Here is a 26,246-nt window from a genome sequence, read left to right as displayed (position 1 = left end):
ACCCAAGCACAAGAGGAGTTAAGCAGAAGCAGCATTAAGCCACTGCCAAAGCTTACCCATCCCACCCTAGGAACTAGGAAGTGCTTCCCATATTTATACTAAAGATGCAACTTCTGAGCACTTACAGAAGGAGATTACCCATCCCACACATTCCCATCACACATCTAAGCAAGGCCCACACCTGATGGGAGCCAATAGCAGATGCCTGTGGAAGCTATCAAGATAAAACAAGACTCAGGCAGCCTCCAGAAACCGCTGGTGTAGGGGTTTCCTGATCTAGTGTCAACGTCTGTGAATGTAATAGCCTTCATACATTTGTCTTGCATGAATCTGTGCAAGTCCCTTTTGAATACATGCAAACTTTTACTGTCTTTTCAGCAAACTCCAAAGCTTCACTAGAAATTTTGTGCAGACATACTGCTTTTTGTTTATTTTGAACTTGCCATCTGCTGATTTTATTTGCTAGGTGATGGTTTGGAAGATGCACAACAGCTCTTCCCTCTTCACCCTTTCCGTGTTATTATGGATGCTATAGATGCCTTTTACCTTCTCTGCTCCCCAAGTGGGTCAACCTATTTAAGAGTCTTAATCTATTTATTCGCTCCCACATGGAAGCCATTCCCTAACTTGAATCATGTTTGTCTTCTTTTTTTTGTAGCTTGCATCAGCTCTGGTCCCACTATATAAATGAGATGAACATTGAGGCTACTGGACCACATAGCTTCCCGTTCTTCCCACACCACCAGGGGTTCTGCTTGGGCTCTGAGAAAGTTTGGGATTGACTTTATTGTTTTATTTGGTGGGGCTTTTTCCCAATTTCATGTGTCATATTGCCTACAGAGGGTCATTATTTTTCTCCCAGCCACTCCAGCACTTGCCCCAAAGTTCCATTGCCCATCCAGAAGCAGGCAGCAGCCACAGCTGCCTCCGTGCTGTGCTGTGGATGGACCCTACGAAGGTGCCTCAGTGACTTTTTGGTTGCCACAGTTTGAACACCCTGGAAACATCCAGTGCAACTACACTCGTACCTTCCATTTTACTGTTTAACATTCGGTGCCTCTGCTACATGGGAGTCGCAGAGAACTCAGCGCGGTGACTTTTATACGTGAAGATTCATTGCCGTGAGCCCCTCTTCCCTGGTGCTAAACATAAAATATCCCCTGAAGCATTGCATGGCACTGCACAGAGTAAATACAAAAACATACAAAATAAAAATAAAAGGAGGTGCATGAAAACCAGAGCGCATGGAACTTCTGCTGGGCAGCGCACGCTCTACGGGTTTGCTCATGGAAAGCGAACACCAGCGACCGCAGTCCGGGGCTACGCGGAGAGCCCAGCACAGGCTGTGCCTCCTGCCACCCTGCATCCTGGGCTGACGCCCTGCAGGTAGGTAACAGGTCACACCACAGTTGGAGGATACTGTGTGCAAAATATGCTTAGGGTTTAAAAAAAAAAAGAAAACAGGAAGAAACGTTTCTTGGAAAGCGGAACCAGGGCGGCTGGCAAGTACAAGTCCTCCCCCCCCCCGCGGGGGCCCCTCCCGGCGGGTCACCGCCTTCCCAGGGAGATGGCAGCACCGCGGAGCCCCCGCTGTCTGCAGCGGGTGGCGGCGGGGCCGCCGTCGCGGGGGGGGCCGCGGGGCCGGGCACCGGGGACCGGCCGCGGGGCGACCGCGCCGCGCCCGGCGCTTTGGCGCCCCCTGCCGGCCGGCGCCGCGCGGCGGCGGGGCCGGCTCGGCGGCGCGGGGGTCACGGCGGCCCGGGGGCAGCCAGGCCTCCCCCGCGGCGGCGGGGCCTCGGTCGGCGCCGACCCGCCCGGGCCCCGCGGGGTACCCGGGGTCTGCCGGCGGCCGGTAATCCCCGATTTCGCAGGAGCTGCGCCCCAGAGGCCGACCTGCGCAGCGGGAGAGAGCCGGCGGCCCTTCTTTGGCGGGCGGCCCCGCCGCCGCCACCCGAGCCGAGCCGGGCCGGGCCGGGCCGTCCCGTCCCGCCGGTGTTGACCAAGACGCGGAACCGCCGGGTCAAAACCAGGCGGGCCCTCCCTCCCGCCACACTCCTGGGATCTGAAATCGAGTGGAGTTTAGGCACTTGGCAGTCCTCCGCAGTCGACAGAGGGAAGAGGTGAACCTGGAAAAGCTCTCTAAGTTTGGGTTTTATCACAAAGCTTTGCCGGCCGCAGAGCTGAGCCTGCTATTTGCTTCTGAGGGCTTGGTGTTGTTACGCAGCCTCGTCTGCAAGCCACCTGCCAAGGACAGCCTTCTGCAAAAATAAAAACCAAAGTTGTCAGACCATGTGAGGCTGGGGAAAAGCTGAGGCAATGGAGAAAAGCGCATGGAAAATGCATGCTTGCAAGCCCATTTTATACTGGTCTGGCCAGACTGCTCTCTCACTGAGAAGTGCATTAGAAATGCATACCTGGGTATGTCTGCTCACCTGCGATTTCTACATACGCACTTGCACACACGAAGTTAAAATTTGAAATGGTGGAGCAAAAAAGTTTTCCCTAGTGAAAGAACTATTCCCTTCTTTACATGAATTATATATTTATACAATACTGCACAGCACAGTGTCGTTTGCACGGTTCTGTATAAGTGGTATTTATTAGAGCATGTTGTAAAGTAAGAACTTAACTTCTGGTCGATGAATATAGAACACGTCAGCAAAACTTGCGTCTGCTGAAAGCCAAGGATGCCTTTCTTTCCTCAATTTTAACTCATTTTACAATGAGCTGCAAAATAAAGTGCAGCCTGTCTTTATAGATTAGAACACGTGGCAGATCAATACCCAGCCTGGAAATGGGTGTGCATGTTTCCAGTACCTCTTTTGTAAATAACGTCCATTCTCTGTACAGCCAAGCAAACAGAAATCCCACGAGGCAGCTCTCCTGTGCTGATGGATTATCGCTTCTGGGTCAGTAATGGGGCTCCTGCAGGGCATGTTCCAGAGGGAGCAGTGCAAAACAAAACTAAAGTCACCAGAAAGGTTTCTGGTTCACTGTAACTGTAAAATAGCCCCTATTCTTCACATTTTGCTGTAGTAAATATAAACCTAGTTGCAGTGGCTGCATTTAGAAAGGTTCTAAGTCAAAAGTAGAATTGGTGTACGTGCAACATCTTGGTAACTCCCTGATTATGTATAGCTCAATGCAGTTTGCCAGCTGGAAGCTCATCTGCAGTCACGACACCAAATAGCTCTATGGCAGCATTTCTGGTATGAACCACCACTGCAGAGATTAAAAGAGAGAACAGATAACATCAGTCTGTATCTCATAAGACCTCAGGGGGAGGCACAGTTTCACTCCCATGGAGACCTGTTTCATACTGGCCTGGCCTGCCAGGATGTCACTATCAAAGTTGTTGCTAACCTCTTCTCTGTCCTTACAGGCAGAGCCTGTGCCAGGACATTTCCAAGGGCTCTGATGCCTCTGTGTAGGCAAATGAATCCCTTTCTGAAGGTCTCTATGCCCCCAGGACTTGATTTGTCCTGCTGAGCTCCCAACAGCCTCCAAGGGGAGCTCGGGTAACAAGTGCAGGTTTCCTTTGCTCCCTGTCTAATCAACAGAGACCATTTGACTTTCTTCAGGGCCATTTAAGATCTGGCTCAAGCTCTTGATGTGCATGCCTTCCGCTGGCAAGACTGGGGAGCACTGAGTAACGACACTCCGAAGCTAAAAGTCTCAGCATGTCAGAGTTTAAACTTTTTTTTTTTATTCCACTGATGAGGCCAGCATAAAATTCTGGCTGTTCAGATTGTTATTTGTTAAGCCTGAGCACTGTTCACAAATTCGGAAAGTAAGCGACAAGAACTTCAGGGCACCGGCAGGTGGAAACCTCTGCATAAGCATAGGTTCATTGCTGGAGCAGCAGCACTCTGATGCAGATTCCTTATTTTACTGACTTACCACTAACAGAAAATAATCTTGATCTGTACAAAGTCATAAGCAATCAACAATATTATCCTCTCCTGAGGTATGCAAGTTTAGAAAACTTGGTTAATTTATGTTAAGACTGGCTTTCTGACCTTTGCATGTGGAAAGTGTTCGTTTATTTCTCACTTCTTATTTGCGATGTTTTCCAAGTCATCTTATTTCCTACTAATCTAAGTAAAGCTAAGTTTAAAAAATGTTGCCTGTTGTTATTCATATTAGGAGAGCAGCCACTCAAAAGAGAACTATCTTACTACACCTGGTCAGATCACTGTTTTGAGCAGAGAAGTAATGATTTCGTTCTCTGTTTTAATCCTGGAAAAATCTAATTACGTGGTCTCCAGATGTAATGAACATGTGCTTGTTTTATCTCACTCCTTCCTAGTGGATTCATGCTTTTTGCCCACAAGGAGAAGAACCCACACATCAGAACTTCCTTACCCACTGCAATCTCCTCTCAGTGCTGAATGACATCTTAACACAGTGGCTTTATTTTTACTTTGATCAGACAAGAACCTTCCACCACAGCCTTCACAGATCACTTTCAGTCAAGCCACAGAATGTGCTGATTTGGCTAATTTGGTCTCTTTCCTTTGCATTTCATAATAATATTCACCCAATGTCATCTTTACAGTCTTACTCTTTAATATCTTTCATCTACAGGAATTCTGTAATTAGGCCTCTCACCCCTTTATCGACTTTCTTGTGTGACATTCCAACTACCATCATAGGGATGTTGCATACTAGAACTTTTTATGCACATAAATCTCTCCTTATGCTTGAACAGTGATTCAATTACTGAATCATTACTAGACTTAATCGAGTAATACTCTTGTCTTACCATCAGAAGCCAATTATATTTTTTTCTCTGTAGGGAACACAAAGTTTGAGTTCACTCTCTTGGCTTTTAGTTTAAGATATGGTGTTACAAAACCTGATTTTGTCTGTTACTGGGAGTGAAATCCCCTATTGTGGTTTAGAACTGTATTTCTCAAAACCCAGCTATGTTGTAGTGCCAGCTCAGAGAGTATTGTTTCCTACTGTTTTTTTAAAAGATTCATTCAAGCATTTTTGTCATGAAATGGCTTATCATGATGACAACTATCTTCTGCCTAACAGATCAGTGGTTAGAGCAGCCACCCATGAAACAGGACATGTAGTTTTAGGCAGTCTTCAGCTGGAAGTCCAGCAGAACCATGTTCTATCTACTAGACTAGTTTCTTACTGAAAGCAGACTCTACCTCTTCCCTTGACTATTATATTCATGACTCTTGAGTGGCCAGTTCCAAAAAGAGGTTGCTCTAGAGCTTATAGCCAAAATAACCTCCTACATACAGGTGATCTGATATAAGCTTCAAGTTGAGCTAAACTCCTACTTCATGGCAAAGTATTGTAGACACTGAAAACTGTAAGCCATTATGCAAACAGGGAGCATTTCCACTGTATTATCCTTTTTTTATAAAAAAAACAAATGTATCCTTACAAAAGGGGAAGAGTTAGGATCCTGAGTGAATGAGGGCACTAAAATTTCTTCTTTTTTGCTGTATAGTCAATGAAGGGAATAAAACATTGGAACTCTCTCTGGAGGACTTCAAAAGCTGGATCTCTGGGAAGTGGAAAATACTTTTTTACTGTGATGGTGGTTGAACACTGGAGTAGGTTGCCCAGAGAGGTTGAGGGGTCTCCATCTATGGAGATACTCAGAAGGAGACAGGACATGGTCCTGGACAACCTGCTCTAGGTGACCCTGCTTGAGTACGTGATCTCAAGAGTCCCCTTCCAGCCTCAGTGATTCTGTAATTCTGTGATCTCTCTCCGCTGATTTTATCGGAAGTTAAAACAGTACCCCCCCAAAAAGTGTCATTGTCATTGCTCAGGACTAGGCAGCTGAATTTCAAGTGCATCTGGGCCTACGCTGTGGACACTGGATCCTACCTTAAGTTCCTAGTTCAGGCAGAGATTCAGAAAAAAAAATCACCACACTGCAATTTTAGTACTTACTTGAAGAATGTAACTTCTACAGGGTAGATATTTTGTATGCTAAAGGCTTATTTTTTTGTCATTGTCACATTACTTTTCAGTCACCTTACAACTTCAGGAGTAGGGAAAAATAGAATTATGTGAAGAAGTTCTAAGGAAGTTTTATTCTAAGTTTGAAAAGAACAATCCTATCCTCCTGTTTCATTCCTGGCAAAGTCATTCAATCTACTATTATGACAGGAAGAGCTCACAACTATTTCCCTATGCATTAGAGAATTGTTGCAGAAACCTGACTTTACAAAGAAAAATTATGTTACTGTTTGCTGTTGGTCTGTAGTTCTGTAACCGGGATGATGTCACCAGTTTTGTAATACATAATTGCACTGCAATGAACTTGGGGGGGCTTTTTCATTGAAGACTTAGTATATACTATGCAGAGCCAGATTTTTCTCCAGAAAGGGGAGTAGTCAATTCTTAGAAAAGTAGACTTCTTGTAGGTGAAATGTGGTAATGCCCTCAGGCCCTGGTCCCTGCTCTGTTGTAGTAATTGCTATAAAAAAACCCCACACAATAACAAAGATGATTGTTGGAGAGGTTGAGAACCTAGAAAAACACCCCAAAATGCATATATGTGCTTATCCATTCCAAAGAATGGGAAATAAAGCAAGCATGACAGAAGGCCAGCATGGATGGACATGGTGCTCCTGACTGAGCTCAGACACAAAGAAGGACCCAGAAGGTGGAAGCAGTGACAGGCTATTTGAGAGGATCACAAAGATTTTGCCTGCACATGTCGGAGTAGGGTTTGCAAAGCCAAAGCTCAGCTGGAGGTGCAACTAGCAAGGGAGGTGAAGGGCAACAAGAAAGGGTTTTATAAATACATTGGCAGCAAAAGAAAAGGTAAGGAGCATGTGGGCCCATTGCTCAAGGGGGCAGGGGACCTCATGACTGGGGACATGAGAAAGGACAAGGTACTAAAGGGCTTTTTTTCCTCAGTTTTCACTGGTAAGGCTTGTCCTTAGGCTTCCCTAGTCCCCCAGGCCTACTGGCAGAGTCAATGGGACTGAAGCAGGACCCACAGTAGAGGAAAGAGAGTTCGGGATCACTTAACCTGCTTCAGATATACACAAGAAGTCAGTCAGTTGGGATAGGACAAATGGCAGCAGTTACAAGTCAGAACATGGGAAATTCCAATCAGATATTAGGGAAAAAAAACCACCACGAGGGTGGCCAAATACTGGAATGTGTTGCCCAGAGAGGTTGTGGGATCTTCATATTTGGAGGTGTTCAAGACTGGAATAGAAGAGTCTCTGAGCAATCTGATCTAATTAGACGTGCTGTTAGCAGGGAGCTGGACTAGATGAGCTCCAGAGGTCATCTATGATTCTATGAACTTTACCTTGTTTTATAATCCCATATAACAAATACTTCTGTCTCTACATTCTTTACATGCACCATGAAAACTTTAATTAGAACAGACAAGAGACAATAAGGGCTATAGTGAAGGTTCCCAGAAAATACATGTTAAAGCATCAAAATGCAGGCAATGCCGTGTGCACACACAAATATTCTAAAGGACACAAGCTTTTTCTCCTGCCTTTGTATAAGCCTGAATGGAGTCTGGTCCCTTAAACAGAGCCAGCAAGATCATCTGACCACAGGAGTCACAAGGAGCTACTAGTACCTATTTCGTTTTCTATTAAAGGTAATGGCTGATAAAAGACAGTACCTGTTGGGACTGATATTTCTGGACAACTTGTACAAAACATGATCACTATTTCCTCTGAAGATCAGGGCAAGTCAGGACTGTCTCTGTTTTATTGGATCATTCAGCAACCTTGGTCAGGGAGAATGAGAGCCCATGCTTATTAGACTACCTACGGGCTTAGTTTGTACACTTTCAAGTAAGCAGGAAAACTAACCCACTCTACACAGACCAGTCACTGAACAGAGTTTCCAGATGAAGCTGTGGGCATTTACATGATGAACTACATGTCATTGATAGTTACAGCCTTCATGAATAGTGGGGTTAGACATTCAAAAGAAGCAGCAGTGGGGAGATCTTGAATTTTAATCATCTGCCATTACTTCTTCATTCTTGTCTTAAAAACACAGTCATGTACAAGTTAAAGACCCAGTCTCATCTCGCCTTCCATTCTTCCTTGCTCACTACAATGTTGAGCTCTTGTTGAGCTCCGCATCCTGACAAGCTAATATTTCCATTAAAACCACCTCAGATTCCATTCAAGGGAGCCTGCAGAGATTAGAGTGAGGCTAAAGGGAACTTTACCATGTTACTGCATTTAGTGTTTTAGTGTTTTATCTTTTATGTATCAGATGGGGAGGAGGGAAAAGCAGATATTCCTTCAGTCTCAGAAAATGTCTTCATCTAGCTTTGTGCTTAGTGTCACATTGTACATTGGCAGTGGAGTTGTGTACTCTGCTTTAACCCACTAGAGGCAAGCATCACACTTTCTTGGCATCATGCTTTTCAGGTTGCAGCATCTTCATGTCAGTGATCATGCTGCCAACATTTGCAGAACATCCAACACAGTAGATTTTAAGCAAGAGTTCTTGAGATGGTAGTTTAAATAATTGCACGTTAATTGTGCATTACATTAGTGATCCTTAAAAAACTTGGAAGACTTATGGAAACTGTTGCATGCAACCAACTAAAATTTAGAGTCAAACTATGAATCAAAGTTTCCTGTTTGCAACTTGGAGTACCATACAATGCACATAAACATGCTATGTATTTTGTAGTGAAGTATCAATACAATGTAGTGTTAGAGTATTTTTTCATAAATATGTTCCATAACAGAGACCAGTAATAAAACCAAAATGTTTTTCATGTAATGAAACATGACTGATTATAAAGTTTTAAATACATGCCAGAATTTACTGTAAAAAAAAAAAAGAAGTAATCTAAGTAGTTTAGAGGATCTTTTACTACCCAATTAAGGATTTTCCAAGTGGAAAGTAAAATGCCTTTAGTTGTACTATTTTGTTATTTCCAGATGTCTAATACACTGAACCCTGCACTGCCACGTCAGTAGTACTCAGGCTGTGGAAACCACATTGTCATTTATTTATATTACTGTAGCATCATAAACTGGGTCAAATAATTTGAGTTTGCCAAACTGAGATTTACAAATTGAAGACATACTCTTGGAAAAAGAAAACAAAAGAAAGAAATGCAGTTTCATAACATCAGAGATTACATGTCCTTTAAAGACAACTTGTTATAGTCTGGAGTATCATTCCTGGTATAGATATTAAGTGTAGTTTAACCAAGCTACTTTTTATTTGGAACACTCAATCAGTTTCTCTTAATATGCTACACCCTACATGTTCCTTTTTATTTAGTTGAAACAAGACCGTTTGGGCAATAACTGGTTGATTACTAGTCCTAGATATATGGCCATAAAAATCTTATGTATGGTGGTTGGGAACCATCAGCTGTAAATATGGAACATGGGCCCCTGGAATCAGTTCAATGTCCTTATAAATTCTCCGTGTTTAACTAAAAAATTTTGTTTTCACAGTTGTTTTATTCTTAGAGAGGAAAGGGAATGAACCTTTGCAGACAGTAGCGATCTATCACATGGAAAATGTTCTATTGTCATTGCTGTATTTCAGATTTGCACAAGGCAAGCTGCCAACTGATCTCTAGCACTCTGCTTTTCTAAGCATACACTAAATTTTAAAACAAAAACAGGCTATACCAATACTCACATTTCAGAACATTCAAATGATGATAAAACTATGAGATTCCCATGCTCAAAAGCTTTTCATAGAAACCTTATTCAGATCCTCTCAGCTGCTAGACTCCATGAAAGAAATAAAATCATTAAATGATATTAATTATTATCTAATTGGTTTGGTGCCACAGAAGCACTACGTGTGATCATGACTAGTAGATAATATGGCAAATACAAGAGGAGAAATTCATAACAATATTTTCGTATATGGTTTCTAATCTGAAAAAGGAATAAAGCATTGTCCATCTTTTGCTTAAGAACACTATATTGAAAACTCAAACCTGAATGATTTAAAGGAGTTAAAACCTGACTAGTATTTGCAATTTTGGGCTTCATCCTGTTTGCAGTTTATGCTGCAGATCCAGCTGTCACAGCACAACAAAGACACAAGTTAAACCCGGGGCAAAAAGAATTCATTTTATCTACAGAGGGAAGGAACTCTTAAGCCACAGAACACAGAGTTTACCTGTGACCTTGCTAGCAGAGCAGCACTTAATGGTATTAAAGCATATGTATTGGGTCCAAGCAGTCTCTGCAAATAGTCTTGGAAATGTTTTTGTCTTCCAAGGAACAATAAATATTCAAATGCCCCCCCCCCCCCCCCCACTGATATTGAGAATTTGATTCATTTTTTGTATAGGTTTACTTGACTTGACTTTAAGATCCAATGTCTATTTGCAAGAATGCTCCTTCAAGCTTTAGTTATCTTTTCAGGCCCATCTCCTCTGTGATGTTACTGCCAGCTAATCTAATCAACTTTGACAAAGGACAGATTAAACCTGGTAATTAAATGTGGTAATATCTGCCAGCACAGATCTACATTCTTTATTTTCCATTGTCATTTTTGAGCAAGGATTCTAATAAAGCCAAAAGGAGCCTCGGGGTGTCAGTAGACTCTAACTCTACACTCAGCATCCAGATTCCCTACTTACACTCTTCCTTTCTGCTCACAGGCTTGGACCTGGTTGTCAGAGCAGAGGTCCCACTGTCAAAGTTTGAGGCTTTCATCAAAGCCATTAAACTTCCATGAAATTTAGCCGCTGGCGTTCTCTAGTAGGATTCTTGTACTCCAGCCTGGGGACTCTTTCTGACATAATAGCCCTAATACAGTGACAACATCCAGGCTTGCCGCCAGAATTAATATTCTTTAAACAATCACATAGTGCTCTAATGCTTGTTAATCTTAGTGTGGAAGCTCTTTCATTTTAGTATCTACCTTTATAGGTCTGCTGGGTCCCTGTCGCTGTTAGAAGGGGTTGCATTCCTAATAAGCCTGGAGTGAGAGGGAGGGCTAAAGAGGGTGTACATACTATCTCTCCACCTCTAATTCCAAAGACTACAGGATCTGACAAGAAAATCTGCCCGCACTCAGAGAATTCAGTCTCCCCCAAGAGCGTGAGCTACTCTCTCTCTCTCACAATCCCTCTACAGGTCCTGTAGTATTTTTCCTCAAGCTACTTCCTACCGTGCTACCATAGGCCCCCACTATAAGGATAGTCCTCAGTTTCTCTCTACCAGAGAGAAACCTTCTGCTATTAGTCACTTTTTACCTCCAGTTGTTAAGGACTAGTCAAGCATGGAAGAAAAGAGGAATTTTTTCTCTCCCCTAACCTTGTAACACCTTATCAAAAGCTTCATTTCCTCCTGTAGCTACATATATCTTTGGAAAGAAGTTCTAAAACATGGTGGTTCTGAACTGATGATGGTTTCTGATCACTGTATTAGTGCTTGGTCAAAGTGAGAGATAGCAAAGAGGAAACTACATAGAGTTTTTAACTGATTTCATTCCACATGTTACGACAGAGCTGATCTACTGAAACTGGAGCAGAGATGAAAAATACCATGCCTAGTTGCTACAGAATAGATACCAGGTCCCAGAAACACTGCTGTACTGACAATATTCATATTTTTATTGATATTATTCTATTTTTACTGACAGAAATTCAAACAATTGACACTACTTAATTTAAAATGTACTTATACAACTCAGATTGGTTTTGTTCATTATCACATGATTGTTCACAAAGTGAATGCCAATAAGAATGAAAAACATAAGATCAGGCCCGTATATCCAAATATTAAAACTCCAAAGGTCATATGAAATGTTACACATTTTCTTTGAAAAAAAGTGTTCATTTGTAGTGAATTGTGAAATAGACAATGGTAGAGTAAAAATGTGATTATGAAACACGTTGACTGTGAAAATTAAATACAAAACAGACCATAGTTCTTGTATGTCAGTGTCTACCTTACTTGTATAAAGATCAGGCCCTGAGAGTATATAGAACCTTATATATATGTTGAAATAAGTCAGTGTTATGTTGCCTGATAAGGAATATAGAAAGAAGAGCTGATTCTGGAAAATTAACCTAAGGTGAAGAAAAGGTATTTTTCCAAAATATAACGATGGAAATGACAGGTATATGGCTTTACAAAAGAAAATTTGCTGAAATTTCTCGGCAATTCAGATATGCTGAGAGCATAGAAAAAACACATTCAAAAGTCAGCATTACACTCCTTTTTATAATTTTCCTGCTGGCTCTGAGATTGCATAAGAGGCAGTTGAATAAAAGTTGACAAACACTAAGCTCCATCCATTTTCTGAAAACCCTATTCTTCTTAGGACCTTCTTACTCAAGCGGGAACACTAAAAATGCTGACATTTCAAAACAAAAATTAGTAACTCTATTATGGAAATATTTAATAGTTTTAAGACTGAACTGTTTAAGTGAAAATGAAAGGTATGATGCAGTGATACATTATCCCACATAACTGCAAAAAGAGATATATTTCTGTTTTCATAGGTTAATGGAAATATGGATCGTATGTCCTCCGAATTTTCATTGAAACTGATTTAATTTTGACTGGTTTATTGTTCATTGTCCATGTGTCCCAGTGAATCCCAGTTGCAAGAAATCTACCTGTGTAGCGATGAACACCATTAAGATTTGCAAGGCCACACTGATTGAACCACCATCCAGTGTTATCACTGAAGTTACTGCAGCTCTTTACAGGCTGTTCTTTAATAGTGCACATTGGGCTGCATCCATCATTATCAGCATCAAATGTGCTGAAAGGCATTGAATTCTGGTTATCTTCTTTTCTATATCCTCTAAATGCATCACCTAAGTACAACAGATAAAACAGAAGGATAAAAGAGTTATGTATGGAGAAAAATAACATTTCTTACTTGTTGCATACCTTGCAAACTTCTCCTCTGAATTTATTAGAAAAATAGATTTCTTCAAAAGTGGTTCAAAAGCACCAAATAATGAGCTGGCAGTGTGTTAAAGACGTAGGAAAGAAAAAGTATAAAATACTGAGAAGTATGGAAGAATTTGAAGTTTGATGAAACATCTTCATATTGTTGTTGCTTTTAGTGATGCACACCAGCTATGAAGGTAAAGGCTTCTGTTCTCAAAGACAGTGGAAGAAAAGAAAAAAGAAAGGAAAAGGGTTGTTAACTTCAGATTTTCCAGTGATGTGACCGAAGCCCCAGAGGGAGTTATGAGATAAGATGGAATTGTTAAAAAAAACGTCAGTGATTACTGGTTCTGTTGTCTTACTAATGAAATAATGTTTCTTACAACTGCAGGTAGAGTAAAGCACCAACACATTTAGATAATAACTATTACATTGGTAATAAGGAACATTCTCGCATATTAGTAAACAGGCCAAAAAAAGTTACAAAAAAGTAGTGAGACATGATGCAATACTGAACACAAATCTTTGCACATTTGGTATAGCTATGATATTAAGGCAGGTCTGGAATTGTAAATTAATTTGTGTCTATATATCAGCCAGTAACTGTTATACACTAGGCCTAATTTGTTCTGGTCGGTTTCTTTCTCTATCCTTTGTACGCCACTGTCTGGGCACTTCTGAACTAACCAAAGCAACATCAGGAAGACTTCCATTAACATCAGCAAATTTGAGATAATGGACATCTAAAGAATTGGACCATTATATACATATACACAAACACGCACAAAATCCCTTATGTATTTTTTATATATATATATATATATATATATATATATATTCTGTGGACTTGAATCCATTAAAGTTCCTTTATTGTCTTGATTCATTTTCTTTATTAAAGGAGTGTTTATTCAATTATTCCATTAAAGACCTTGAAGCAATAGAATAAAATGATTTCTTACTATGTAAAGATGTTGGCATAACCAAACACTACATCATTAACCATTTATCTGCATAAGTGTTCATTATGCACCAAATAGAGAAAAACAGATTAGAAATAAACAGTTATCTTAATTAGGTATTACTCTTTTGAATGCATTTTTTCACATCAAGAAAGGCAGCAGCTATCTTTAAATACTTTAAAGAAGGAGGTTCTTACCAGCGTTTCCAGAATAACGCCCCAAATGGATCTTAAAAGAACATGCTTCATCTTCTATCCAAAATCCATCGTATGATGCATAGGCATGCTTATCATTTTCTGATTCCAAATCCACATAAAGACTGAAACTAGTGGCTTTTTGATTTACTATGTGAAAAATCTTCCTCAGTCCAAGCCAAAATTCCCCTAAAACAGAAATGTAATATAGAGTCAATAAAATTCTAGAAATGGAAAGCACAAAAGAAAAAATGGATTCTTCCAGTCTTTCTACTTTTCTTCCTGAACCAAGTGCAATAAAAGTTGTATGATAGGCTTATATTCCTTTGAAAGACTAATGAATGTGCAGAGTAATCTTCCTACTTCATTGGGAAATCCATGGAAAGAATTCTCATGTGCACATCATCTTTTTTCTCTGTGACATTTTTAGAAAATTGTCCACATGATAACTTTCAAGCGTAGAAGACCACAAAAACTGGATGTTAGCATTCTATGAAATGCAACAAAACTCAAACCCTGTTCTTGAGATTTGCTGCCTCTGTAAATCACACTTTTTTCCATGAAAGGTTGCCCCAAATGAGCTGCACTTTTCTGTATAGTTGAAAAGTTGTGTGCTTCCACTGCAATCCCAGATAAACTGAAGAAGCAACTGTTTTTAGACTTGCTGGATGAAATGTGGCAGTAAAAAAGTAATGTCACAGTTGTGTTGGTATTAGCTACTGAAATATTTCCATTCTGTTTCTAACTTCTCATGCCCTATGGTGAAATATTACTGATTTTTTTCTGCTTTAAGGAAATATTTCGCAAATGTGATTAAAACCAACTAAGGCTTTTTTTTTAAAAAACCTGAAAAAAGGGGAAATACAATTTATACATTATTTCAGGAAGAAAATATCATAACATTTTAAACATCTCTTGTGAGACTGAGGATGAGTAATGGCTAAGACTGTAGTAGGGTGATAGTCATTATTGAGAAGATCATGTAATAGATTTGATGAAAAAACCTCTTAAGTATAAATAAGACTTTTAAGAAACAAGAACTTTACTCTCTATATGACTAAAAATCCCACACAATTTAGTCGAATGTAGCTCACATAAAGACAGCAAACATTCAGTCCAAAGCACTTCAGAGTATTTAAAATTAATACCAGAAAGGTCACCAAATCCATCCAGATACTCAGACCATGTTCTCTGAAATGGAATGATTCCATCAGTTCTTTTCTGAATGACAGTCCATCCACCTCCTTGAAAATCCATGTCACACAAAACCTATAATAGACATAGATATGATAAAGCATTCTTGAAGCAGCTGTTATGAAGAAAACATTTTAGTTAAATAAAGGTGGACTATTTAGAGTTTTGCTAAGCAACATACCTTTCAAACATCTTAACAAAAAGCTCAAAGTAAATAAAAAATGAAGCTGCAGTATTTTCTTATATGTTCTTGTTGGACTGCTTGATTTGGATATTTCCTCAACCAGTGGGAACTGTTGTGTGCAAATGTCTGCTCATATCAGAAATAATAAATAAGCTTTGATAAATGTTACTGTATATTAATAATAGCATGAAGTGGAAGCAACATGCAATATCATGTATTAATCATGCAAAATATTACAGATACAGGCACTAACAATGAATATACCTTTATTTCAGCAAAGCAAAATAGACACAACTTCTTATGTGTTCCCCCTCACCATCATACCTTCTTCCCCAGAAACACTGTTTGTGATGCCTGGGAAATATAGTGCCCTTAATAAAGGTAAGGAAATGGGAAAAGTGATAGCAGTAACCCAGTATATAATAATTTATGCTGCAGCAGCAAAAAACTCCCCATAAGAAAGGGCCCCAATCCAGGGAAGTCCCAATATGAACATTTAACAGCCTGCTATTGAGCAGTCCCACTGAATACGTAAGATCAGCTCTCAAATTTATGAGTATTTATGAGTCTCTTTGAGTCTTCGCTAAAATTTGTGCCCAACAGCAAGTCCAATGGCAATGGTCCAGCTGTCCTCTGCTCTGCTATGGAATGTCACGTTATGTGGCACTTTTCTCCTCAGCCCATTTAACTTTAGACACATAATTGAGTTCCCTAAGTTAGGAATCTTATTGCCCTTGACTCCCTTGTAATCCCCCTTATACAGAAAAATGTGCATTCGTAGTGTGGCTCTGGGAAACCAAGATCTAAACCACCCTCTGCAGATGTTAGTCACCTCCACTGTCTACAGAAAGGGCCTCTAGATCTTTGGCTACTCTCTGGGGATTTCAGCTAACTGCATAAAGTTAAGTGGAATGTATCCAGGTCATTCTAGGGTTTTTTCAAGTATGTCCCCAGTGCCAGAGTTTGACCAGTTCTAATAGGGATTAGAAAGTCTGGGCACCCTAATGTAGAAAGGTGCATATTGCACATTTAGACACGGCACCACCTAAGCTGTTCAAAGTAGTTCTAGGGGATACTATGCTTAATTAGTGTTTAAAAACAGAGGCTCCTTTGTAAGTGTCTCCCAGTGTGACTAATATCAGGAGAATTAACCTGGAAAATGCTTATAGCTATGGTGCCATTAAACTACTTGTGATAACAAAAGCAAATTCAGAATACAGTGTTGGCTATCAGTAAATCATAACAGTAAGTAGATGCACAAGTGATGGAGTAAAGTAGGAAATTTTTGTTCATGTTGCAGGGAATGTACACAATGAAACATGTTTCAGAAAAGAGAGATTTTCAATCTTAGCCAGTGGCTAAAACTGGAGTCTATGGGGAAGTCAGTTTAACCCTCAAAAAAATTGTGGCAATCTGAGCTTTATATGTTGCAACCCCATTGCCTGTACCAGCCAGGTATTTTTCATGAAACCAAAGACTTGTTCCTTGGCAGTAACACATCAACATCTTATTCAGAACCTCTGTGACTTAACAACATCTTTTCTATGAACGACAAGAAAGCAACAGGACAGAGCTGCAATGTGATCTAATACAACCTGAGGAATCTTGGAGCTTCAAATAAGTCAATGCCATTGGATGCTTTGAGCAATCCTTGCAACACAAATACTGAATGCATCATAATAAAGGGCATGTGCATGAAAGAAAATTATGGGCTTTATTCCCTGGAGAATCACATGCTTATTTGTCACCCAAGGAGGGTGGAACTGGAATAAAGAGAAATACAGAAGATTCCAAAATGAATATTTAGATGCAAATACCTAAAAATCATTAAAAATAATCCCATTGCCTCATCTGCTGTCTTGAGAAGATGATTGCATGCTTGGCTACTCCTCTCACTATGAGTCAGAAATACAACGAGCCCACTTGGTCACAACATCAATCTTCAGTCCAGTATAAATCAGTGGGAGTGTTGATAATTCTCAGAAGGAGCAGATTTGGTTCTATATGAAAGGTCATCAGCCCATTAGATACAGGACCAAAACATACACCAGCTAAGTAAAAATATGAGACAGATACAAAAAAACCCAGTCATCGCTGCGTAGTTTCTTAATCCCTTATATGCTGGAAATGACGCAATTTTCTTCCTTAAAGCCTTATAAAAATTAATCCACTTTACAGCTTGTTCTGTGTCTCATATTGTGCAAGGTATGAGGGCCATGACTGTGCCAGGTAAAATTTAAATTAAATGAGCAGGAGGATGCTTCTACTGAATATTTCTTCCCTTTCCATCTTTAGTGTGTTATAAGAGGTATATTCCAAACCACTGTTTAGTTTGTCTGACCCACCTTAGAAATATCATTGATCGAAATTTACTCATTGAAAAATGTATCAGAAAGTGATCATGATTCAATTTTCCAGAAGTTAAATTGGTTTTAATTGCCTCATGTTTGAATGCTCAGACAAAAGCCCATTTGGGACTAATTTTCTGAGATGACGAGAACCTGCCACTATCACTGAAACTGGATATTCTTAAAGCTCCTGGAATTCAGGTTTCAATTAGCCTGAGTTAAGCATCAAAATCTATACTCAGTTTTGAAAACATGAGGTTTCAAACCTGAAACCATGAGAAGAGGATCAAGTTGTCAGTTTTCTTCATTTGTTGGTATCTTTATGCAAATGATTCTAAAGACATTTTTGTTTAGTTTAAGCTACTTTTAAAGGGCAGCTTATTGCTGAAAAGGTCATCATTGAAATAAATTGTTTCTTGCTGGCTTTGTTGTCTGTTTTTTAGTTTCTTACTATGGTTTTCTGCCTCTTTGTATTTTTCTTATTTTGCGTTAGTTAGTCTGCATAACTTCCAGAACTCTTGGCTTTTAGCCCTTTAAAATGCATTACAATTTCTTGTTTATGTTTTAATGTCTTGATATTTTTGTTCATCTATCATTTCTCTTGTACCCTTTTTATGCTTCAACGTATGGAATAATTTGCATTAAACAGTTTTCCTTAAAATAACATTCTTTATGGAACACACATATTTTAGGTATTTTTCTCTGAGAACTTTTTGGCACTAACTTTTCAGTTCTCTGTAACATCTACCAGACAAGAAATGAGACACTCATTTCATGAGGGCAGACATTTGTTCTCATTATTTATTGTTACCTTGTGCTTTTAATCAAATTATTGTAATTTTTCTTTTTGTATCTTGTTCTCCTTAAGGAACCTTTCCACTCATATAACTGATTCTCAGATTCTGGCAGTAACTTTAAATGTGGAAAAGTGTCAAACATACTTTTGAAGTGAAAGGAACTTTATAATTTCAGATTTATTCACCAAAAGCTATAAATGAACTGAGAAATCACTTTTCTCATAGAATAGTCATACCATCTCTCAGGAAAAGTAATTTGGGTGAGGTATGAATATTTCCTCAATGGAATCCCCCTCGATCCAGAAGAAATTCTGAAACAGATGCATTTTGTGCTATGGTTCATCCTGGGGTGAGGAAGACAGCATTTTCTTCATACTATAAATATGCTTGTTCTGTGAACACTTCTACCTGTCTTTGCCTTTCTCTTACCTAGAAGGAACTTGCCAATGAGTTACATATCTTTTCCCTGAGCTCGCTGCATTGTATAGAAAGAATGACAGGTTTTTCTATCAGGGGTCTGCAGAACCAAGTTCATTTTTTCTTTTGAGATCCCAGCATACTTCTGAAGCCTTTTCGTAACCAGTTTGAGCTTTATTTTTGTAGCATTTTGTAGGGTTCCAATTGGCTAGAGATAAAGGGATTCATCCTTCCTTTGTTATATATAAAGGAAGACTATAAAGTTAGATATTAAATTTCGCTATTTATTAGCTGGCTTAAACTCCACATGTTTTCTCCAAAAACTAATGACCCCAGCATGTACTGCAAAACTAAAGGTTTGAAAGTGCCATATCTGTCTTTCCACTACGCATAAGGACTTCTCTAAGTAGAACAGCCTGAAATGGAAATAAACAGACAAAACAAAGCATTCCTTGTGTTTGCATGGATCTGAATGTCCTAAGCCTGAGGAAATTAACCCCAAACTCTCTTCTCCTGGATGAGCACTGTAACTCCAAGCAATTACAGAAAATGCAGGTAGCGATAGGAAGTGTAACTGCTGCAGTTCATGCTGAATTTCATCCTTTTTTCTTTAAGAATGTATATCCTGCAAACTGGATATGCAAACTAAAAGTTTAGATGCCTCTGCCTCAAGACTGAGTTATAATGATGCTCAGACAAGAGCTAAGCACCTACTCCTCAAGCTAATGTACATCTGCACCGATATTTAGATGCCTATACAATATCATGGTCCAAGCTATAGGCGTCAGCAGAGTAACCTGTCAGGAGAAGACAACGCTATACAGTCATCCAGCAGAATAATTTAAAAAGCCAAAGGTCCCATTTTAGGAGCCAAATGGATCAGTCACTTGGCTCCTCAGTTTTCCATCTCTAAAATAGAAAAGAACAGCACTTCTCAATGTCCAAAAGGGGTGCTGGAAAATACCATGGTTTTCCTCTTTGGTACATTTTTCACTGTATATGAAAACTGATGATGGGATCTTATGACAGAGGTTAAGTTTTTTTGTATAAAAAGAGAAACTCATCAAAATTATAGTAATGGCAGACACATTTGGATGATTTAATACATTTCTTATTCATCTGTTGAGAAATTGTCATGGAAAACACTTCAAATATATTAAATACATTCTAAGTGCATATTCTCAAGAAAATTGTGACTATCCTGAGAGATAAATTTATTACCTCAAAAGCATAATTTGATCCTTCCGGATGGATAATATACAGACCAGTTGGAGTTTTTGAAACTGAACCAACGGTATCTTTAATATCAGTGCAATCCAACCCTAGAGAACAAAGTATACAATGAAGTTCATTAGCAAAATATGTTAAAAAAAACAAATACAGCTTAAGCACAGAAATATTGCTTTTCTTGGTAAAGTATGAATGATTACAAAGTGCATTTTCTTGTCATGCAGACTTTAAAATCATGTTTTGTCACAAATTTACCTTGTAAATGAAAATTCTATGAACTCCATTAAGCTCAGAAAGAAATATAAATTATATTGTATGGAGAAAGTTCTTTCTGATCTTAACGGATATGATACAGAAATTAAAGATTATGTATCTGGGTAATTTTACAGATTTTATTTGGATAACACTTCTACTAAGAAAAAAACATATTATCTGGGGAAGGCTGTCTTTTTCCTGCAGATATTCATATTTATACTTTTAAAAGCCTTTACATCCTAACGTATACATAAAACCCCCTTTGCTTCTAAGTATTAAGCCAGGTCTGTGTTAAATATACTCAAACAAGCAATTTCTACGGTCAGTAGGACTGCTTAGAGGTAATGTTTCCTTTAGTCAGGATAGACACTACAAAGAAGATTAACTGTCCAGTGTACAAGAGATTTCCATCCCATTTGAAGGATATTGCAAATGCAGAGCACACTTTATTTCATTGCAAAAGAAAGTGCCATTTAGCAATATCAAATCACTTAAGAACTGATGATCATACTTGGTATTTTGCATAAGTATCAACAAGATGCTAAACAGGATGCCCAGAATTATCAGTTGCAAATGATTTAAAGCAGTCTTTATGATGACATACTTAAACAGTTCGCAAATTTTCCAGAGTTTATATGTTATTAACACATAATAAATCCTGTAAATGTTATAGTTGCTTACCTTTGCTTTAATTAATTCTTTGTCAAGATACAAAGATTAAAAGGGAGGAGGTCAAGACTGAATGCGAAAAATACTTGCCATGAGATTGAACTGTTTTGTAAGGAAGTGGATCCAAATGCTTTCTCAAAACTTCTGCATTCAAAAGAAGAAGTCTGTTCATGAGTTCATTTACCTGCCAATTCAAATAAAAGATATTTAATTGCACTGCAATGAGGAATTTTACATTCTAAAGATGTTCTTTTTGACTCCTAGTAAATATAATCTAAAGTTCATTTTTGTGATGTGTTAGTGATTTGTACCTTCATTAGGTAAATTGGTCTGATTTTTTACTTTTTTCACCCAAAATCATTTTTAGGCACAGTTCCAGTAAATTTAAAAAAAGTCCTTCAGTTTGGTTAATGCTTTTTATATGTACTGACTCATGCACAGTATTTGTAAACTACTATCAGAGTTAACAGTAATATAATACGTCATCTGCACTAATACAACAGGACTGGAGATAGCAACCAATGTGGAGGAATAGTCCTCCACTTACCCTACTGCCATGTATGCCACTAAGTTGTGGACCAGGTGGTGCTTCACTCCTCATAGAAATGGAACTCACACCCTGTGCGAGGTACAATGAATGGTGATAGAGTCTCTTAATTCTACTGTTTTAATGAAAGATAAATGCTTAATTTTCCTCAGTTAGACAATACCTGTAGAGATAAATAATAAATAAAAATCTTTATGATAAAGAAAAAAGTACCTGATTAGAAAGGTAATCCAAAGAAGACTGTTGATCATCCATCATGTTTCTTACCAGTTTTTTTGTACTTCTTGCATATTCAACAAGAGAGTTCTGCAAATTTCCTTTAAAAGAAATATGTTCATCCACTTTGTTATAATAAATCTAGAAATACTCTTGACTGATTGACAACACACTTATTTATGATATCTAAGTGAATATTGAAGGTGTTTAGCCCTAGGGTACCTAAAAGTGAAACCAAAGTAGTACAGAGACCACAGATTAAAGCCAAAGATACTAAAAACCTCAGCCTCGCTGGTTGCAGTGAAGACATCTTAAGAAATGATGCTCTTCTTAAGATTTGAAGAAGAATTTCATCTTATCCTTGAGCAACCTGGATGCCCAGTTAATGGATATCATAGAAATACAAATGTAAATGATAAAAGACAGATATATAAGGTTTCCTGTCATCCTACATTTACTCATTCACTCTGCTACTCCTGTTTTTTGCCCTGATGCTAAAAATAAAAAAAAAAAGTAAACCTGCCAGGTAATTAATAATACATATTAAAAAATTATATGGGAAAGACAAGAATTTTGACTTTTTTTCTGAGGCTGATTATATCATTTGCTGTTTAGTTTGTCAAGGCAATGAATAGAGAATGTCCTGCGTAAGTATCTATAAAAGGCAAGCTGAATTATAGATTTCCTCCCACTTTAACTAACTAACTAACCAGCTAACTAACTCCCACTTACCTCCCCCACACTTAACTATGATGTTTAAATGAGGCACAGACACCCTACTCTTCCTTTCTAATGGAGAGAGCTACCAACACTCAGAGGGTAACACAGATCTAGGTGGGCTGAGCTGCTGCCTGGATTTGCCTGTCTTCACCAGTGATTATAAAGAGAGACTAGCATGATTATACTTTAACTTTGTCACACCAGCTGCGCCCCCAAAACATGGCACCCCAAATTTTCTGAACAATACTCAGCCTGTGTAGCAGGGTCAAAGGCTGTCACATGTGCTCAAGAAGATTAAAAAATAAATTAGCACAGCATAGCGTAGCATAGCAGAGCATTGCATAGCATGGCATTGCATAGCTTGTTGCTGAGAGTATTCTTTATGAATACATACTGCACATGTAATGTTTTTCCCCTCGTAAAATTTTAGCTTGAACATCACATGGTATAAGGCATTGTTCTTTTTGTTTTGAAATATCTGCAGATTTATTTTTCTCTTCTGCCTTGAGTGGTTCCTCCACAGCTCCAACATTCCTTGTGCCCTGTTATACCAAACAACGGAGGGGGAAATAAATTGATCATAAAGCATATATAAAATATCTTGGTTTGCCAAAACGAAGTAGATTACTCCATGGGCCTTCCTTCAAAACCTGTTTTTTTAAGGCTTTATCAAGCGGTGATTGACAGAGCTGAGACCAAGGCCTGTTAGGTGTCTTCTGCTTAGCCATAACTCACAAGAGAAAGAGAGTGCCAGAGGTAAAGAATAACCTCTATAAATTTCAAAAATACCACCAACTTTTCTGGTGAAGTATTCTACCCGTGAGCACTGTGAACTGGAGGCAAGAACTTGCAAATCCTGCATTTAAGAATCACCACACCCAACAGACATCTCAAGTGCTAATGAAGTTATTTTCACTGGAAAGGAGCAGGCTTTTGGATTTGCTACATATTAGCAAAACACTTTCACTCTTGAAAGTCCCTAAATTAGTTACTTAGACTCTAATCATGGAAATACTTGCACAAGTTATTAATCTATGCACACAAGCAGTCCCAAGCAGATTTGCATACAAACTCAGCGTTAAAAAATATTTTAAATGTTCCTATAGAGGAAAGAATAAAGGGACACTATTCACAGTTACACAATTATCTGAAACAGTAACAATAAAAGCATTGGTAAAAGTAGTTACACCTATTAATGTTCTATTAAAACAATATTTTTATATTTAATATTTTTATTCCATAGTGCCATGTGACATAAAATAAGGGAATGCCTCTGACTCATCACTTAAAAAAACGCTAAAAGTAATTCCTGAAATATGTGTAATTGTAAAAAGAGTAAGAAACATATTTTCATTTAAGCCTTTGTTTGTTGATTCCATAATCTCAGCAAAACATTGTAGTATGTTCATATACTATATTTTCAAATGTAAATAGGATCCTTAGAAACATAAAGATTTTAATGGTAAAGAAAACTTATTTAGACTTGATTATATCTTCAACATAATTGTTCTCCTTTCCTGCTTCAGTTTTCTCTTTCTGATATTGGCACTACACTGGCAAAGCATTGAACAGTTTTTTTCCTGATCTTTGCCTTTAAAAAGTGAAAGTAATAATTACATAAAACTGTTAACAAGGAGATTTTACAAAAAAAAAGAGTTTCTGAATTATTAATGTAATTGCATTTGTGTCCGCAGATAAATGCTAGAGAACTAAAAGAGTATGTTTCTTTAATTTTGAAATCAGCACAAAGTAAAGGAAGAAAAATTCTATAAGAGTTATAAATAGATCACTTGAAACTTATAAATAGATCACTTGAAACTATGGTTTGTTCCAGGGCTTTATCATAGCTACTTACCAGATGTTCAATTAAATACTGTCAAGCAAATATTTTTAATCAATATTTATTTTTAACAAAAGCCAACATGAAACAGGCAATTAAATCTGACCTCAGCAATTCAAGCAAAAACTGTGACTCTGCCAAAACCAAGTTACTCTGCATTTACAGTCATGCAGATGAGATTGAAAATATGGCCTAACAACTAAGCTGTGATGAAGGACATTAACACAAAAACGTTCTAATGAACTCAATTCCTACAATTTCAATGTAGTTTCTTTTCTCTATCTGAAAATACATGATTCTTCTGTATCTTCGTATCTGTCCTGAATAAAGCAATCCATATTTTAAAAACATCTGTCACTTTTCTGAGAAGTAATTCAGTTACATTCATTACCTTATCTAAGCAATGTAATTAAAAACCTTACCTTAGATGAACAAGGCTTGACATTACTTATGACAGTCTCTCCTAAACTGAACAAAAAAATTTCAAGACAAATCAGTGAAGTTACCCTAAAGCAGTTCATCTTTTACTCGAAGAAATGCAAACGTTTTGACGGGTTTCAAGTTTCCGTGGAAAGGATTGTACACTATGAAGTCCTGACCTAACTATTTGGGAATGTCTACAGCACAAAAAGCAGCCAACACATCGCTCCTTTAATGGCTGGATTTAATAAACCACATCTCAGTTGCACAGTAGATTTTATATACTACTGCTTGTATCCTGAGAGCAATTAGTGCTTATCACCTCTACATGACACATCATTTTTTCATACATATATTTTCATTGTGATAAAACTGTGACAGATTTTTTTATATGCCATTTTTGAGCATTGGTATCTATTTGGTATTGAGTAGTCTGGGCTACTTGAAAGAAAAACTAGTATTAATCAATGTTTTCATCTTTTTACAAAGGTTTTTATCATTAAAATGAAGGTGTTTTTATTGGTGTGGTGGTGGTGCACTAGAACAGGCTGTAGCGGCAATTTTAGAATATGTCCTAAAAGCAAATTCAAACAGAAAACTGAAAAATGTTACTTTAAAGTAATGCTTTGTATTACATAGAAAATTGTTTACTGAGAGGACAATAACAGTCTCTTGGTCTCGCTGGTAGCCCATCTGTAGGAACGCAGGTACTGAGAGTGACAATCATTCAAATTAAATGATTTTTATCCCTGAAAAATGTCAAAGTACAAGAGAATGTCCTGAAAAAGAAGAAAACTAAATGTAGACCACAGAAACTTAATTAAAGCTACGAGGCACTTACAGTTTTCACACACTCAAATCCACTATTTTTGTATCTTAAAAACTGGATCTGATACTTTAACCAAAAAGCAAATTATTTGGAAAGTTTATTTAGAAAGTTCATAAAGGTCCAACAAGATTTTGAACTCCTCATACACATTAGAGAATTTAGATTGTGATCTGGCTGAATAAATGAAACCTTAGCTTCTAATGTACCACTGGGAGATACACTGTCTAAAGGATCATCAGAATACACTGTTCAACATCACCTTACACTGGTACAGCCAAACAATGTTCCAAATTTGTCTCCGTACTGTGGTTCATCTCCATCCCTGTCTGAAGTTGGGATACACTGAAAAATAGCTTTTGCTACAAAGAGATCTGAAAGAAATTGGGAGAGGTGGGTTAATAACAGTTTTAAATCCAGATTTTAATCCAGTTTTTAATCCAATGTTTTGTTTTAAAGCTAATAGCTAAAGGACACTAAGCACCTGTTCCTGGCCTCTCCCTAGACGAGCACATTCAATGGCCTGTGAAATTTTTAACAAGTTTGGTTCTTCAGTACCTC

At 38.3% G+C, this 26,246-nt stretch overlaps 1 protein-coding gene across 1 annotated transcript; it reads right to left on the bottom strand.

The window, feature by feature from the left end:
* Positions 1–11,554: 11,554 nt before the first annotated feature.
* On the bottom strand, positions 11,555–25,057 carry ANGPTL5 (angiopoietin like 5). The gene is made up of 8 exons (XM_069808324.1): positions 24,862–25,057; positions 22,994–23,141; positions 21,877–21,980; positions 21,207–21,300; positions 20,184–20,284; positions 15,171–15,291; positions 14,026–14,211; positions 11,555–12,790 (listed from the first exon to the last, which is right to left on the bottom strand). The coding sequence occupies exons 1-8, from the start codon at positions 24,958–24,960 to the stop codon at positions 12,471–12,473; spliced, it is 1,173 nt and encodes a 390-aa protein (XP_069664425.1). The 5' UTR covers positions 24,961–25,057; the 3' UTR covers positions 11,555–12,470.
* Positions 25,058–26,246: the final 1,189 nt, after the last annotated feature.

Source organism: Haliaeetus albicilla, chromosome 20, assembly GCF_947461875.1.
Source record: "Haliaeetus albicilla chromosome 20, bHalAlb1.1, whole genome shotgun sequence".
Taxonomy (NCBI): Eukaryota; Metazoa; Chordata; class Aves; order Accipitriformes; family Accipitridae; genus Haliaeetus; species Haliaeetus albicilla.
The sequence above is the reverse complement of the archived record's forward strand: the minus strand, read 5'-3'. Positions and strand labels throughout refer to the sequence as shown.